Here is a 15,221-nt window from a genome sequence, read left to right as displayed (position 1 = left end):
GATGATCCATATCTAATATATATTACATTACTTAACCACAAACTGCTTTTCATTCCAGCATATTGACTCCACAAGGAAACTGATGACCAATTAATGAGGATGACTCATGGAGTAACCACTGAATTCATTAATTAGAAATGTAAGTTAAAATGGAAAAATGAAATTAAGCCAGTTATTAAATCATTCTGTGAGAGCATGGTTTTAATATGTTCCCCAGAAAAAATGTGCTACTACAACGGATGTTATAGATGATAAGAAGATACTGTGTGTGTTTTTTTTTTTATTGAATCATTTATTTCAAATGAAATTAATAGCACAGGATACATTACATCTTCCCTTCACAATAACAGCAATAATTTACAATCCAAAACGTCCATTTCCATTTTACATACAAAATTCCAACTGTGACAATGTAAACAGCTTTTTCTGCAGCATTAATGTAGAAGAAACATCCACCCCAAATTCACCAGGCACAATAATCACATATTTGCAACACTTGAAAACAAGTGTGAAAAAAATGTGTATTTCGAAATATTTTTAATGACGATAATAAAAAACATGAAATGACTCATATTCACAAGAACAGTGACTGTTTGCTATATGCCTCTGTGTGACACCTCAGACTTTGATGTCCATAGACTTGATTTGTCCCTTTTCATCTTCACTTATGGGGTTCTTGAGGACTTCTATGTTGTCAAAGTCTGATGGTACGTCAAAGAAAAGCTCATCGTCAAAGCAGTCCTTGTCAGTCGGTGACGCCATGAAGGGCAGCTTCATGGCCAAACCAGTGAGCATCCCACCGACTGCAGATGCTGCAATGGTAGAGAAGACGGCTGCGACCTGGTAGAGAGCTTGTTCCTGCGCGGTGCGGCCCAAGCCCGGCTTCAACCCGGGGATCAGCTTCTGCAGCTCCAGCAGCTTTGGATCTCCCTCAGGTGGAGCACGATGAGAGAAAATCTGGTACATGCTGGGCCCATAGGTTTCCTCTGTGGCTAAGAGGATGGCACAGATTCCTGCTGTGGAGGATATCAGGCCAGTAAGCCCATGGAGATTGTGAATGCCACACTGGTCTTGGATCCTCATGTGTTGGGCCAAAAAGGGAGTCAGGTACTTGTACCCAAAGAAGCAGGCAGTGCAGCCCATGACGCCCAGGGCATACGCAGCTACAGGAGAAATCATCATGTCCACAGAAGCACCAACAGTCACACCACCTGCCAGAGTCACATTCTGAATGTCGGCCATTGTCAGCTTACCTCTCTTGTTAAACATTGCAGAGAGTGCAAAGGCAGTGATAGTGGATGAGCTTAGACCTATAAAAGTGTGGAGTATTGCTCTGTGCTGATCGTCACCCTTAAAGGTCAGAGCAGAATTGAAAGACGGCCAGAACACCCAGAGGAACAGGGTTCCCATTACAGACAGGATGTCAGAATGGTAACTGGTTGTCTCTTTAGCATGTCCATCATTGAGGCTTGGGCGGTACAGTACAAATGTCACCCCTAGACCAAAGTAGCAGGCAAACAGGTGAATAAGAATAGTGCCGCCTGCATCATTGATTCTAATGTATTTCAATACAGCCCACTCTGTCACAGCAAAGATAGGGACCTCTAGCAAAGCCATAACCAGGAGCTGAACAGGACTGGTCTTTCCAAGCACAGCTCCGAAAGAGATGAGCACCACAGCGCAGGCAAACTCTGCATTCAGCAGGTTGATCACCCCGAGGTGAATTTTACCATCATAGTAAAACTGGAAGAAACCTTGCATCAGGATGGCCCACTGGATCGCAAACGTAGCTGTGAGGAAGTTGAACACCATCCCACTGAAGCCGTAGAATCGGAAGAAGGCCAGCAGGCAACCAAAGCCAATGAAGATCATCACCTGCACATCTGCGAAGTAGGGGTAGTCGCGATACAGGGAGTTCTCCATGGGCTTGGTCTCATTGTTTTGCAGCTTAGCATTGGCATTGTCATCGTAAGTGACAAAGGCAGCATAAAGAACCAGGATGACAACCTCCAGCACCAGCACCAACACTGGAAGGCGCACCTTTAAACTTGTAGATGCATTCATGATGATGCACAACTCACAGTCCAGAGAGTGGCTTCCCCAGCTCCACCAACACCCCTTTTATGCCTCTATTTTATCAGATAAGAACAGCTAATGGTATTGGTTAAAGTGTTAACCCCATGACACTGTTATTTAACTGTAGGACCTTGAGTGCAGACTGTACTTTAAACCCTCAGATTCCTCAAAATTACCTCCTCTCCACATCCTGTGTTTTTCATCACAGTTCTATCTAAAGTTAAATGTCTGAAAGTAGATTTTAGATGAGGCTGAGTTGGGGTAAATAAAATAATAATAAAGATAATGTAAAACAAAGGCTTAAGAGAATTTGACACAACAAAAGCGAAAAGAGGGCATTCTGGCTTTAACACTGTGACAGTCAGCAGTTGATGAATTTCACTTTTATTCAAAATTACCTTGACTTCTCTCATTTTATTCTTTTGGAAAATGAAATGTAATTTGAAATGCCAGTAACAGTTATTACCAATGTGCGCTGTATTGCTTAAATGAGAATAATACTTGAATACTATGATAATAGAATAGAAACTTTTTTTTATGGCTGCCATTCAAAAACATTAATAATTATTGGGGACAATCCAAAACAGCTTTTGTATGAATGCATATAATCAAACCTACATTCTGTTACCAAGCAAAGCCAGGTAGTTTAGACTGTTTTTAGACTATTGTGGGACTAGAAACTACATCGGAGGAGCTTATTTTAGACAAGACACTGGTAAGATTCTTAAATTTCTAAAACTGGTCCTGGTGACTGAATGAGCTTCTGAAGAAGCCTCTTGGATGAGACATGAAACATCTTTAAGTATCTACAACCAACTCCTGCTGCTTTTATATACAGTCTGTGTTGCCCTCTGTTCAACTTTTCTTGGATACCTTTGCCACAGTAGGAGAAGCATGGGTATAAATAATAAGAATAATAATGGCTGGATCCCATTTAGCTGCTTCAGTTTAAGGGTCCTTGCATTGTACATGCTGGATTGCTGTCATGTCTTACTGGGACACTTAAATATAAGACAGTCATTGTTAATGTTATTGGCAACACATGTGCTTTTCCTTGCATGAAAAGTCAAAATGTCTGCTGCAAAGTTTAGCCTGGAAATGCAAATTTATGCTAATTCTGTCAAGAGAAAGTCATTATATTTTCAAGATATCACATTTGGAAGTAATAGTTAAACTTAATTTTAATTTTGTGGATTTTTGTAGCCTACCTTCACATTCCTGTTCACACTCCGAGGCAGTGGGGGGCAGCAGAGACACAAAATCAGAGTGAGAAAAAAAAAAAACAAAACAGGAGGAGGAGGATGATGACGGGTTCCCATGGTGCTCTGCACTGCCAACGTATGCAAACAGGAACATGGCTACCGGTGCCTAACATCAGCAGTCCATTTTAAAACACAATTCTGTGACAATATAACACTTGCTGTGCCTCCGCGACAGAAGAAAAAAGTCTTCGTAGAGTTTATCAGCGGAGCCGGCAGACAGACCCTCTGAACACAGCCTCTTCTTGTTCATCAATCACAGCCAGGTAACGGATCATTTAGCATTAACGTTAGCATTAACGTTAGCATCGCTAATCAACTACCATGTCGATTCACTTACATTTCTAACATTTTGATATGGTGTCCGCCCTGAAATAAGCTTTTAATCATCGTCTGAAGTAACACGGGGATAAGTCATCATAATGTTTCAGAGGTATATTGTTAAATACACACGATACCCGGTGTGAAATAGGCTGTAGTGATTGTTACGAGTCGAGGAGATTTGACACGACTGCATTTCTGTGACATGACAGCGACTGGATTTGTATAATAAAAACCAGTTACAATGACCTCATGGTTGTTTAACTAAGATTCACATGATTTTTTGCTTTCAGATAATCTTTATATAAAATAATGGATTATAAACCTTCCTCTGGGGGACAAACGAAATCCGACTTTTCATCAAAATCAATCAGTTTACCCCAGAAAACCGCTAAAATGGCCAATACTTGGTCGAGACGAGAAACGGTCTTTGCTCAAGAGACTTTTCCTCACCAGTGTTTTCCTTCATTTTCATTTATCTGTCTGTTTCACGGCACTGATTTGAGACGAGTAAGTGAGGCCTCTCTGTGGAAACATCGCACCTGAATGTTAGGATCACTCTGTTCAAATGAAATCCACCTTATAACAGAAGTAATACAGTATATTGGAGTGCTCCAGTGACATTTGGATTGTAATGTCACTATTTTTAAACGATTGCTGAAAGATTAGTTGGTTCATGGATTAGCTTTCTCTTCATTGTATCACTGTGAGTTGATCACACGTAATTAATAATAAATAACAGTAAATGGACTATTTTAAAATAGACCAAATTAAAGAGTCGTTTACAGGATAAGTAGCTGAAATTGTTCATCACTTTTCTGTTTGTCAACCAGTTATATGAAAGTAAAAATAGAAGCAATAGTGATTTAGTCCTTCTCTCAATACTTCCTGACTTACCTAACCTGTTCTGGCACTCAGCCCCCACCTCATTCTTTCTTAATGTTAACATACACTGATCAGCCAAAACATTTCAACAGGTAACTGGTTTTAATGTTGTGGCTGTATTTAGGATTGGCTCAAACTAAACCACAGTGCCCATGTTCATTGTGCTGAAGGAACATGTCACCCATGACAAATCCTGAGCTGCTTTACTAGTTTTTAGATGACAATAGAGCTCTGTGGCACAGACGAATAAGATATATCAGATTATAGGCTTCATAGATTTCTTATTAGGATCAATTTATCTGTGGTTTTCATAGGATCTGTTGACAAAAAGACAAATAAATTATCACGAATCCTATTCTTTTTATAAGACAGAAGAAACACTCCTTTAAGTCAGTTGCTTATACAAGTAGCTGGTTAATTGCGTAGTTGAACCACTTGCAACTACTCAACAACAATTAATAATAATAAATTGGATTTTCATATGGCGTCAGATCATCTGCATCAGTAATAATGATTATTTCTACCCTAAAAAAGTCAGATACAAGTGTAACTTGTGGTCTGATGAATATTGAGCTGACTTCCTGTACCATTTGAGAAGGCTTTCTGCAGCTTTTTGTCACTTAATGATGGTTGCAGTCTGCAGCTTTCATCCACTTTCCAGACAAGACACAGTTAATCTCTGGCTCAAGGCTGCTCTCCATGGAGAAGGTCCAAGTTTGTTTTAGATGACTCCATCAAAGCAGTTTCTCTGTCTGCTGTTCAGCTTTTGGAGAGACTGGTTCAAATGCACAAATTCAAAACTGACCTCTGTTATATAATAAGAAAAAACTTCTATTTTAGGGTGTATTTTCTCTTGAAAAGACAGTCTAGTAGGATTATCTGATTTCTGTATGTGAAATAGAGCTCTTGCTATTCCTTCAAAATGTACTTTGGTAACATAAAGTCGGGTTCAGAGGGCTTCTTTCCCAGGTGTATGATGTGTTTATGAACTGATTTATATGAATATTTTGATAATCTGCTTTGTTAAGCAGGTGTAGTAGTTAAGAACGTTCTTTTCTTTCAGTGTGGGCCAAGATGGCGAGTCCAAGGACCAGAAGAGTTCTGAAGGAAGTAAGAACTCAGGATGAGAATAATGTAAGTCCTCAGAGCAACTTTATCTTAGTCAAAGTAGTGTCCCCTCACTGGAGCCTTATAACTCAAATACTAGAGCAGATAGCAGGTGTATGGGAGGGTTGCAATGTAGCACCTTCCCACAACTCTTCACAAAATTTAGCTGCTTTCATCCTTGTTCAAATAAATGGTGGGAGTAATTTTAGGTGGAGTTTCACCTCATTTTGTTGGCTTCTATCCTTGGCAAAAGCAGTGGGCAGATATTCTGTAATGTCTCCTAGCCTAAAAATAAATGTACTAAGAAAATAGCCTCATGTTTAAACATCAACTCAAGTAAATGTTTTCAATAAAAATAAAAAATCAACAGTTAAGATAAAAAAAAATAGAAATTTGAGATCTACTCTCCCTACAAACTCATTCATTAAGAAATGTGTATGTACAATGTTGTTAGTTTTTTTTTTTAAAGCAAATATTTCATAAGATATTTTCAAATAAATGCAGCCTTTTTTTTGCAGCTGTGTTTTGAATGCGGAGCTTTCAACCCACAGTGGGTTAGTGTGACTTATGGCATCTGGATTTGTCTTGAGTGCTCAGGCAAGCACAGAGGCCTGGGAGTACACCTCAGGTAAGAACCTTGAGTCATGTAGCTGGTGATGTTAGAGATGTTCACATGTTATATCTGGAATCTCTTAGGCTCATATTAGCAGTCAGATTTTGGGCGATGGCTCTGATATTTGCTTTCATCAAACTATGAAATAAAACCTAATAAAAGATTACACTGAGCTTATGTACAAACAGTTCTGAGAATGGACATCAAAAGTGTCCTTGGAACAACAAGGCGAGTGACCAGTTGTGGATGCATGGATGAGTCATGTGTATCTGTTCCCATTATTGTCCTGACTTGTTTAGCAACATCTGCAACAACTCAGAGTGCCTGTCATTCACTACCACTAAACTAATATAGCCTGATAATGTATACTTTATCTCTTGTGCCTAGCTTTGTGCGCTCGGTCACCATGGACAAGTGGAAAGATATCGAGCTTGAGAAGATGAAAGCGGGAGGAAATGGAAAATTTCGCTTGTTTCTTGAGCTCCAAGATGATTATGATCCTAACTGGACTTTACAGGAGAAATACAACAGCAGAGCTGCTGCACTCTTCAGGGACAAGGTGAGCTGTGCTGACCCAAAAGTCTCTGATTAGAGGATGTGCAGTTTTCTTTCTGAATGAAGACCACAGCTGTATTGATTTCCTCCACATTTCACAAAATTAGGATAAAACCCCCATTCCAGCCAGTTTTCATAACATTACATGGATGGATGTCTGTGCAGTTTTGTAGACACATACATTTTGTACTAAGTAAAAGCCATTTAATGAGAAGGAAGTCTATCTTTATATAAAAAGCTGGTCAAAGAATGATCAAGTGTTGGTTAAGGTCTCTATTAGACTCTAGCTTGTACACACTGTGCCTATTGTTCATCAGAATAATTCACACTCATGTGATGCTGTATGTGACAGGTTGCAACCTTAGCAGAGGGTAAGGAGTGGTCCATTGAAACATCCCCTGCCAGAAACTGGACATCTCCTCAACCCAAGATGAGCCTGTCATCCTCTCATCGGTATGAATGAGGGAAGTTTTAAGCATACTCAAGCTGTGTGTTACATCAGATACAGGACAGCCATCAAAGCAGTGAATTCATGTTTCTGTTATTCAGCTCTGGAGGACCTGGACAAAACTCCGCAAAATCTAGCGACAAAGCTTTTGAAGACTGGTTGAGTGACGATGTTAACTCTTATCAGAGGTAAGAGCCTCATGCTCTTTCTTTTTTTATTTGCTCTTCTGTTGTTTTCTGTCAATGTTTTTTGTTGTTTAAAATCATTTTTAATGCCTCTTCAGTGGAGGAGGTTACAGTGGGAATCAAGAGAATCGCTATGTTGGCTTTGGAAACACAGTGACCCCAGAGAAGAAAGAGGATGACTTCCTGAACAACGCCATGTCTTCTATTTATTCGGTAGATCATCATATATATTTTTTGACGGAGTTGTACTTTTTTTGCATTTTTCTTCCTCCGTGACAGTTTTTTTCCTTTTCTTATTTTTTGGCAGGGTTGGAGCAGTTTCACTGTTGGAGCTAGCAAGTTTGCTTCTATTGCCAAAGATAATGTAAGTGCATTTAAAAACTGTTGTATCCTATTTGCGCAGACTTTCTGCATAAAAATAACAACCCTTATAAAGAAAAACATCATTCATTGTTAATTCTCTTTTTCCCCCTTAAAACAGACAACTAAATTGGCAAACCAAGCAACTTTAAAGGTAAGACTAATATAGTTACGGCTTACCCATTATTGGTAGTAATAATAAAGGTTTAAGTCTGTCAGAATTACATTTGACCTGTAGGTTTCCTTTGTCTTATGCTGTTTATTAAGTAGTCCACTTTTAATTGAGAGCATTATTATTCACAATCTGTTTGCTATTTCTTCAAATGTAATGTAAACTTTCAAGCTCTAATAACTGTGTGACTACTTTAATATCTCCTTGCCCTCTCTGGATGTAGTTAAGGGGCTATAAAGCACCCCCAGAACCGGTAAAGCAGATAATAGGTGCATGGCGCTTTTCCCGCATCACATTATTTTTTTGAAAATACATACGTATTTCATTATCCATGGTCTTTATTTCTTTTTGTCAGCTTGTCAGATTTTCACAAACATTTTGAATGTCCAGTTCACATGCTTCAGCCTGGATATACTAACACAAGGCAATGTGTCTGTCTCGGTACCTGTACTTTTTAAGTTTATGGATGACCTGTGAAAGACAGTTGGTATCTATGGGATAGAATATATTATGGGATGGGGATTGCCTTTAACTCCTACCCCTAATATAGAAATGTCATTCACTCACATCAATTGAAAATGGGTTATCCATTCATGCATGACAGTTTTTTGTGTTGACTGCAAACAGTGCTGTAGAGGTGTAATGGTAACCTAAAAGAGTACAATTCCCTGAAGTTCCAGCACTTCAATTGAACTCAGTACTATAAGTAAATAAGGCATGAAGAGAACAATCTTGGGAAAAATCATGAATGCAACATGTTACTCTGCAGAACTTAGGAGGCAAAGTAAAAAACAAAGACGCTGACCTTTTAATGTGCAGAAATACAGATGTACACTTCAAGGCTGCTAATGTTTCACCCAACAGCACAGAAAAAATATGTATGCAGTGTTGCCTCAACAGAGATGTTTGCACTGATGATGCAAGTTTTTTGAGCCATTACACCCTCTAGTGCTTGTTCAGTGTCATGGTGAATGGGAATGATGGGTCACTTTATGCAACTCCAGAACAAGCAGCTCAGTGTCTTGCACAACTGTGAATGTTAAACTGTGAATGTTTCATTCAAGTGAATTCTCCTCTCTGACTTCCAACTAGGCCACAGAGTTAGGACAGACATTAAATGAGAATGTTATCAAACCTACTCAAGAAAAGGTAACATTGATGTTTGAAGTTGTTGATTTGGTGGTGGGGTGCAGTGCTTTAGAAAACAAAAAACAGCTTCAGATGTGAATGTGCTATTTTCTACACTGCTTGTCTTTTCCACTTTATCTGCTTTATGTCAGCTTACACTAAACGACAAAAGCTGTGATTTCAAAGATGCAAAAATATTATCAAACCTTTGTCTTTGTCTCTCCCAGTCAGTAACTCAACCGTGAGATTTGCAGAAGCATATGGCTGTGAACTGTTTATTTGGGAACTGGTTCTTAGCACAGTCACAGGAGCAGGCTTAAGAGTACATTTAAATATTTTTTGGAGCCAAAGTCTTTGTTCAGACATCATGACTCATTTCAAGGCGTTCAGCTTTAAGCTTTAAGTTCTTGTTTGCAGAAAATTTACAATATTCATCTGGAAAGGTAACTGAATTAAAAATCTCTTATTTGGCCAGAAATTTAAGCCAAGCTTCACTGGTCTCTGGCAGAAGATAATATGCCACAGTGTTGGTCCTGAGGCTTCTAACACACAGTGAGATAGAGATAGTCTTGTTGAGTTCTGTAAACACAAAACTACACAACTTGGAGCTTTTCACTTGATATTTAATTGCTCTCTGGCTTTGCAAGATGCAGTGTGTTTGAGCTTTTGTGCCAAAGTAAGCTTTGGTTTTTGGCAAAATGCATGAACTAAATAACGTCACCATCCTTAAAATCTGAGTGTCTCCCACATAAATGCTTCCACATAGCTGCTCTAACTCTTACTGTCAGGTGAGCTGCTCCTGGATGTGTCTTTTAATGAGAGGCCTGTGTAACCAAACATGCCAATGTTCATTAATCGAAAAAACAAGATAATACAATAAGAGTTTTGGTTTGGTTGATGGAAAGGCCGGTGATTGAGAGAGACTGATATGAAACATAATGCTTTTGTCATTTAATGTAAGTTCTACATGTATAGAATGTGCTTTTGTAACAGTCTTCTTACTTGCTTGCTAAATGGTAGTAGCTGCATACTTTGGCGTTTTCCTCTCTTGAAATGAATAACGTTTTGTTAGACTGTAATCACTTTTCTCACAATCAAAAACAATCTTGTCTCACCACATGTTCTGTTTCACAAACATATTTGGATGGAGATTGTTGTTTTATTAGTTTTTAATAAGAATTTGCATTAATCCAGGTCAAAGATGGCAAATTGCTAGATGAAATGACAGTCAGCATCACTGGGCTGGCGAACAAGGTAGGATGGGCAGACCTCTGCCACGCTGCACAGGTGCAAAACCAGTCTCCTGAAGTGAGGAACAGCAGCTCTGATCCAGTACCTGTGTGATTACACCAGGGCTCAACATTGTCACCCTCCAAGGAGACTGGTTTTGCCGTAATGATGAATGTACAATGAACAATACTAACTTAATATAATCTCTCATTTTTCTTGCTGCCATTATTATTCTGGTGGTGAGTACTGTGTTAGAAAATAAACATTTGTGAACAGTTTTATTATTACTGCCTCTATTTCTCTTGCTAAAATTGAAATTGTAGCACAGTCTGTTAAGTTGTTATGTACTTAATATTAATGCTTTATTATTTTATCACCTTTAGTTTTTGCTTTTCCTATTTTCAGATAAAGTAAAATATTGTGTGGTAGTCTTTTATTTCTTACAAAGTCATGACACTAGCAACAACTGTAATTTTTTACCTAACTTGACTCTTTTCCATAGGTTCAGGGAGCTGGGGCTAAATTGACTAACCTTTTCACGGGAAAACCAGAAGATGGGTATGATAACATTTCATACATTTTAAAAACTCCCACATAAAAAATCTTTTCTTATATGGGATTTACTTTCATGCAACATCAACTTTTCAAGCATTTCTTCACGTTTTAATTATGTTCAGGTCTACTGGAGAAAGCTATCAGAACATGGATGCCACTGAGGGTTATCAGGGCAGTTCTAGCCAACCTGTGACAAAGGACTTCTGGGAAACCTTCGGCAGCAACAGCTCCTTAAAGGCCAAGAAATCTCCCAGCAGCGACAGCTGGACCATCGCAGATAATTCTGCAAAGAAGAGCTCTGACAGTTGGGACAATTGGGGCTCCGAGGCAGCGTCCAACAACAAACACAGCACAGAGGAGAGCTGGGAGGCCTGGGACAACAACTGGGAGAATGCAGATGCTAAGACGAAGAAGAGTCCCACGAAACCTGCTGAGGACACCTGGGATAATGCAGACTGGTAGTGACCTCACAAACGTACATCTCACCTGTTTCCCCTTTTTCTGTCCTTTTCCCTCTGTCTCTCTCTCTTTATTCATCTCACTGGCACTTTCAGGAAAAGAACTATGTACGCTTAGTTCCTGTCAATTCATACAAAAAGATATTTATTATAAACCCAAGAAACAATGAATGAAGCCCAGGGTTAGGTTGAGCTCATTATTAAACGAATATTCTTAAAAAATACAACTATATTGACTTGCAGTCATGTATATTACTGTAAATTACCTTCATCACAGGGAATCATAATGACTCAGTGTAGATATGGTCATACATTTACTGCCTGGACTCCCAAATATAATACTCTAAATGGTGATAGTGTCCATACTGTATTATGGATTTAATTATACTGGTTTTCCATTCACCACATAAAAATGATGCATGAGATAGAAAGTCTGACATTGTAAATATAAATCCTTGTAAATACAGTATGATTGACACTAATCACATTCATTTCTGTGTGTTTCTCAATCAAATTTACTCAAACTTGCTCTGCCCCTAGACCTTTTGCACATTTTCACAAATAACCACTGCATCAAATTGGCTACCATAAATCAAAATCTGTGTGGATATATCAGTTTTAAATGAAATGATCTAATATGTAATATGTTAGGGCTAAATGACTTTTATATTATTTGGTTTTTTCTTTTTGTTGTTGTTATTCTTTCTCTTTTAAAATGTGCAAATAGTCAGGGGCTTTGATTATTCATGTTACCAAGACCAGTAAATTCAACAACAGGATGCTTAAAAGTTGATTTAGGGTAAATGGATGTGTCGTCAATGTCATGCAGACAAGCTTATTAAAACTTACATTACATTTAATCAAAAATGGATGCATTTAGTTTCAGACAGTTGGCCTGTTAAAACTGATTTTGATTGTTTGATACAATATTGTGATTTTTTTCTCATCTTTTCTATTGTTAATAACAGTTCAAGACTGAATTGTAATTCCCAATAAAACACATTCATTGCAAAGGTCCTCAGTGACAGATAAAGTATTCAATATTCTGCAATTTATCACTTTTTTAACTTTACAAATGAAATTGAATATTATGCTTTGTTTCTTTTTCTTTATCTGACCTTAAAGCTGACTGATTCTGTTTCAAATTAGAGTTCACACAGTTAGGACAGGCTGTATTCAGTTGTTGATAAGTGGTTTAACCAGGCTCACACTGGACCAAGCATTTTGACAAACATGTATTCTCTTAGTCCAATTAGGTCCAGCTAATGCTCAGAAACAGTGGCAACACTAGGTGATTGTAATGGTTCATATTATGAAAGAAACCTAATGGACATTCAGCTGTTGTTTCATTCATAATTTTACTTTGACGACTCACATTTGAGTATTTTAATTAATTGGTGTCTAAAGATTATGTATGATTTATTTGTTGATAATTTACCATAAGAGTCACTCATTGCAGGGTTATATGCTGTATGCACTGTATGTGAGTGTGGAAGTTGTATTTAAACAACTGGATGCAAATAAGAGGCGTAGACTGGAGATTTTTCCCTGCATGGTTTTATAACTGGTGAACCTGTGAGCCTGTAACTTGTGACCTCAGCTGAACTGACAGGTCATTGTAAATTTAATCTCATATGAAGCAACGCTGTGTGAACTCTTCTCCACATCTGTGTCAAATGTCATCACACCACGGTTGTTACGTATTGTGCGCATTTGGTGTCACAGATATCTTCACACTTGTATTAACATCTGAATTGTGGAGTAATTTAATGAGGCTCATTATACGCTGGATGCTTAGATGGTCATAGCTCTCACAGCGCTTGTTATGAATGAATTGAATCAACCTAGTGCATCTCTCTCTCTCTGTCCCTCAGTCAGATAAAATGGCAGCTGCACTTACACTGTTCATCGTAGATGCTAATGTATCATGAAAAGCTCATTGTTTTAATAAGTAGGAATGTAATCAGTGTGAAATTGAATATTGAACCTATTCATCTGGTCATCTTAAAATTTAAATGAGCCATTGAGGTTTAGAATAATTAAAACCGACCAATTTTGCAGCCCTGTGACCTTTAATTCCCCATAACAGTGTTGCAACTTTATCCTACTGTTAACAACTGTATAGTTTAATGTGTGTGTATATGTAATAACCTACAGATGTTCAGTCTTCATAAATGCTGCAAACCACCCAACTTAATTCAAGTCAGTTGAACCAATGTCAACAGAGTTCTGACTTTGATTTGTCTCAGTGTGTTTGAACTTCTACAATAGAGTGTGAAGTCAATGACTGATATCAGAAGACATCTTAACGTGTGGTTTGCATCTAATTCTTTGAGGTGTGGTGTATGTGGCCAGTAGTAAATAATCAGCTGTTCACAGAGCAGCGTGCCAGTGCAATATAGCTGCTGGATTATTGGTTGTTCTTAGGGTGTTAGAACATTTTTGCTGTACTTCTATAGCTGGTCCTCACTGGGCCTCATGATTGGCAAAAATTACATTTTACTATCACAGGTTTTGATAAGTGAAGGATAACTCCTTGTAACTTTATTCCATGCCCATTTCCTACCTCTAAGAAGTCTTCAGTTTACTGTACCCAGTAGTGAACATGTTTTTTTTTCCTTTAACCTTTGCAGTATGGTTTTGATGTTAACCTTATTATAACAAGCTTGGTTTGCTGTTTCTAACAGCAAAGCAGCAAAGGTTGGTTTATGGTGTTGTGTTTTTTTTGTCAATGCCAATGATGTAAAAAAAAAAAAAAAAAAAACCTGATCACTCCTGGAACATGTGTTGTGTTGCTTAAACTCTGCAGTCATGTGCTCATGTATGGTCATGTGTTCAATGCCTTAAAAAACTGTGTTTGCTTTCTGTTGATACTGATGTCAGTTTGCTCGTGTGTCTGATGCAGTGAGGTGTACATGTCAGTAAATCACCATCTACGATAATTGTTACCCTCAACGTAACTTTTTAATAACGAAGCATTATGTTAATTATTTTGTATTTTTCTTTTTAGTTTATGATGGTATGACATAAAACATATAAACTGTATAAATGACTGCTGTGATATCTCACAGTTTAAGAAGGGAAGTAATTGAGCTTGTACTTCTAAAATGCTATAGGTTAACATTTGGTGAATGTCCTGGGGTTACTAGTACACTTAATTCATGGTAGAATTGCAGATTGTGTTATTGACTGAAGTGCATCCAATAGGTCTTGATATAAGGTGATGATTTTTTTTTAAATTATAAAACCTGATGTATTTTTTGCCACATAATCTGAATCTGAAATCAGCATTTTCATTTTCCAGAGCAACAGTTTTGCTCGTTATCTGTGCCTGTTGAACATTTGAGATTGGGTATGTCCATGTTTGTTGATGAAACTGTTATGTCAGAAATACTATTTTTGATGTCATGCATGAGATGTAACGTGGAGCTAAATACATTCAGCTGTTTGATTTATTTTTCAAAAGTGGTTTCCTCAGTGAATTGAAGTGCAGTTGTCTGCTTGCCCCCTTCAAGTTTCACCAGCAGTCATCCCCTGAGGTGAGCCAGTGTTACATGCTCAGTTGAAGCTGTGGATATTTTTCCTGTACACATGGTTTCTGTGTTAAATAAAAATGTATTGTGCTGTGAATGTAATTGTTTCTTATTGTCTGCGTGGTGCTTAATCTAGTGTCATTCCATGTGACTGTCTTGGTTGACTGGTTGCAGCAAAATTTAGCTCATTAACCAGATGTGGAAGCCTGTCACAAAATAACATGGATCTTTTTTTTCACAATAGATGCATTTTTTTCTGTGAATGAACACCACAAATATACAATAATCGTTACAGGCAAACAGATGCGTGTCAGTCACTACTGCCATTGTGAGTGC

The 15,221-nt window shown here is 38.1% G+C and overlaps 2 protein-coding genes across 5 annotated transcripts; one reads left to right on the top strand and one right to left on the bottom strand.

Moving 5' to 3' along the window:
• Window positions 1–270: 270 nt before the first annotated feature.
• rh50 (Rh50-like protein) lies at window positions 271–2,115 on the bottom strand. The gene has a single exon (XM_018699090.2). It carries the CDS (start codon window positions 2,062–2,064, stop codon window positions 619–621), a length of 1,446 nt encoding a protein of 481 aa, XP_018554606.1. The 5' UTR covers window positions 2,065–2,115; the 3' UTR covers window positions 271–618.
• Window positions 2,116–3,365: 1,250 nt separating this feature from the next.
• On the top strand, window positions 3,366–14,987 carry arfgap1 (ADP-ribosylation factor GTPase activating protein 1). 4 transcript variants are annotated; one of them, XM_018699064.2, is made up of 13 exons: window positions 3,367–3,601; window positions 5,605–5,675; window positions 6,167–6,276; window positions 6,649–6,820; window positions 7,169–7,269; window positions 7,366–7,452; window positions 7,548–7,662; window positions 7,757–7,813; window positions 7,931–7,963; window positions 9,074–9,130; window positions 10,304–10,363; window positions 10,842–10,897; window positions 11,017–14,987. In XM_018699064.2, the coding sequence occupies exons 2-13, from the start codon at window positions 5,616–5,618 to the stop codon at window positions 11,354–11,356; spliced, it is 1,248 nt and encodes a 415-aa protein (XP_018554580.1). In that variant the 5' UTR covers window positions 3,367–3,601; window positions 5,605–5,615; the 3' UTR covers window positions 11,357–14,987. The 4 variants fall into 4 exon arrangements, with proteins under 4 accessions (XP_018554583.1, XP_018554584.1, XP_018554580.1 ...); XM_018699067.2 differs by lacking the exon at window positions 10,304–10,363 and having other exon boundaries at window positions 3,366–3,601; window positions 10,848–10,897; XM_018699068.2 differs by lacking the exons at window positions 9,074–9,130; window positions 10,304–10,363 and adding an exon at window positions 8,205–8,234 and having other exon boundaries at window positions 3,366–3,601; window positions 10,848–10,897.
• Window positions 14,988–15,221: the final 234 nt, after the last annotated feature.

This window comes from Lates calcarifer, linkage group LG12 (genome assembly GCF_001640805.2).
Source record: "Lates calcarifer isolate ASB-BC8 linkage group LG12, TLL_Latcal_v3, whole genome shotgun sequence".
In the NCBI taxonomy this organism is placed as follows: Eukaryota; Metazoa; Chordata; class Actinopteri; family Centropomidae; genus Lates; species Lates calcarifer.
The sequence above is the reverse complement of the archived record's forward strand: the minus strand, read 5'-3'. Positions and strand labels throughout refer to the sequence as shown.

Excerpts from the sequence above, each read along its gene's own strand:
- rh50 (XM_018699090.2), bottom strand. The coding sequence starts at position 2,064 with ATGAATGCATCTACAAGTTTAAAGGTGCGCCTTCCAGTGTTGGTGCTG.
- arfgap1 (XM_018699064.2), top strand. The coding sequence starts at position 5,616 with ATGGCGAGTCCAAGGACCAGAAGAGTTCTGAAGGAAGTAAGAACTCAG. Across the intron at positions 6,821-7,168 it reads CTGCACTCTTCAGGGACAAG|GTTGCAACCTTAGCAGAGGG; the intron begins GTGAGCTGTGCT and ends TGTATGTGACAG. Across the intron at positions 7,453-7,547 it reads GATGTTAACTCTTATCAGAG|TGGAGGAGGTTACAGTGGGA; the intron begins GTAAGAGCCTCA and ends ATGCCTCTTCAG.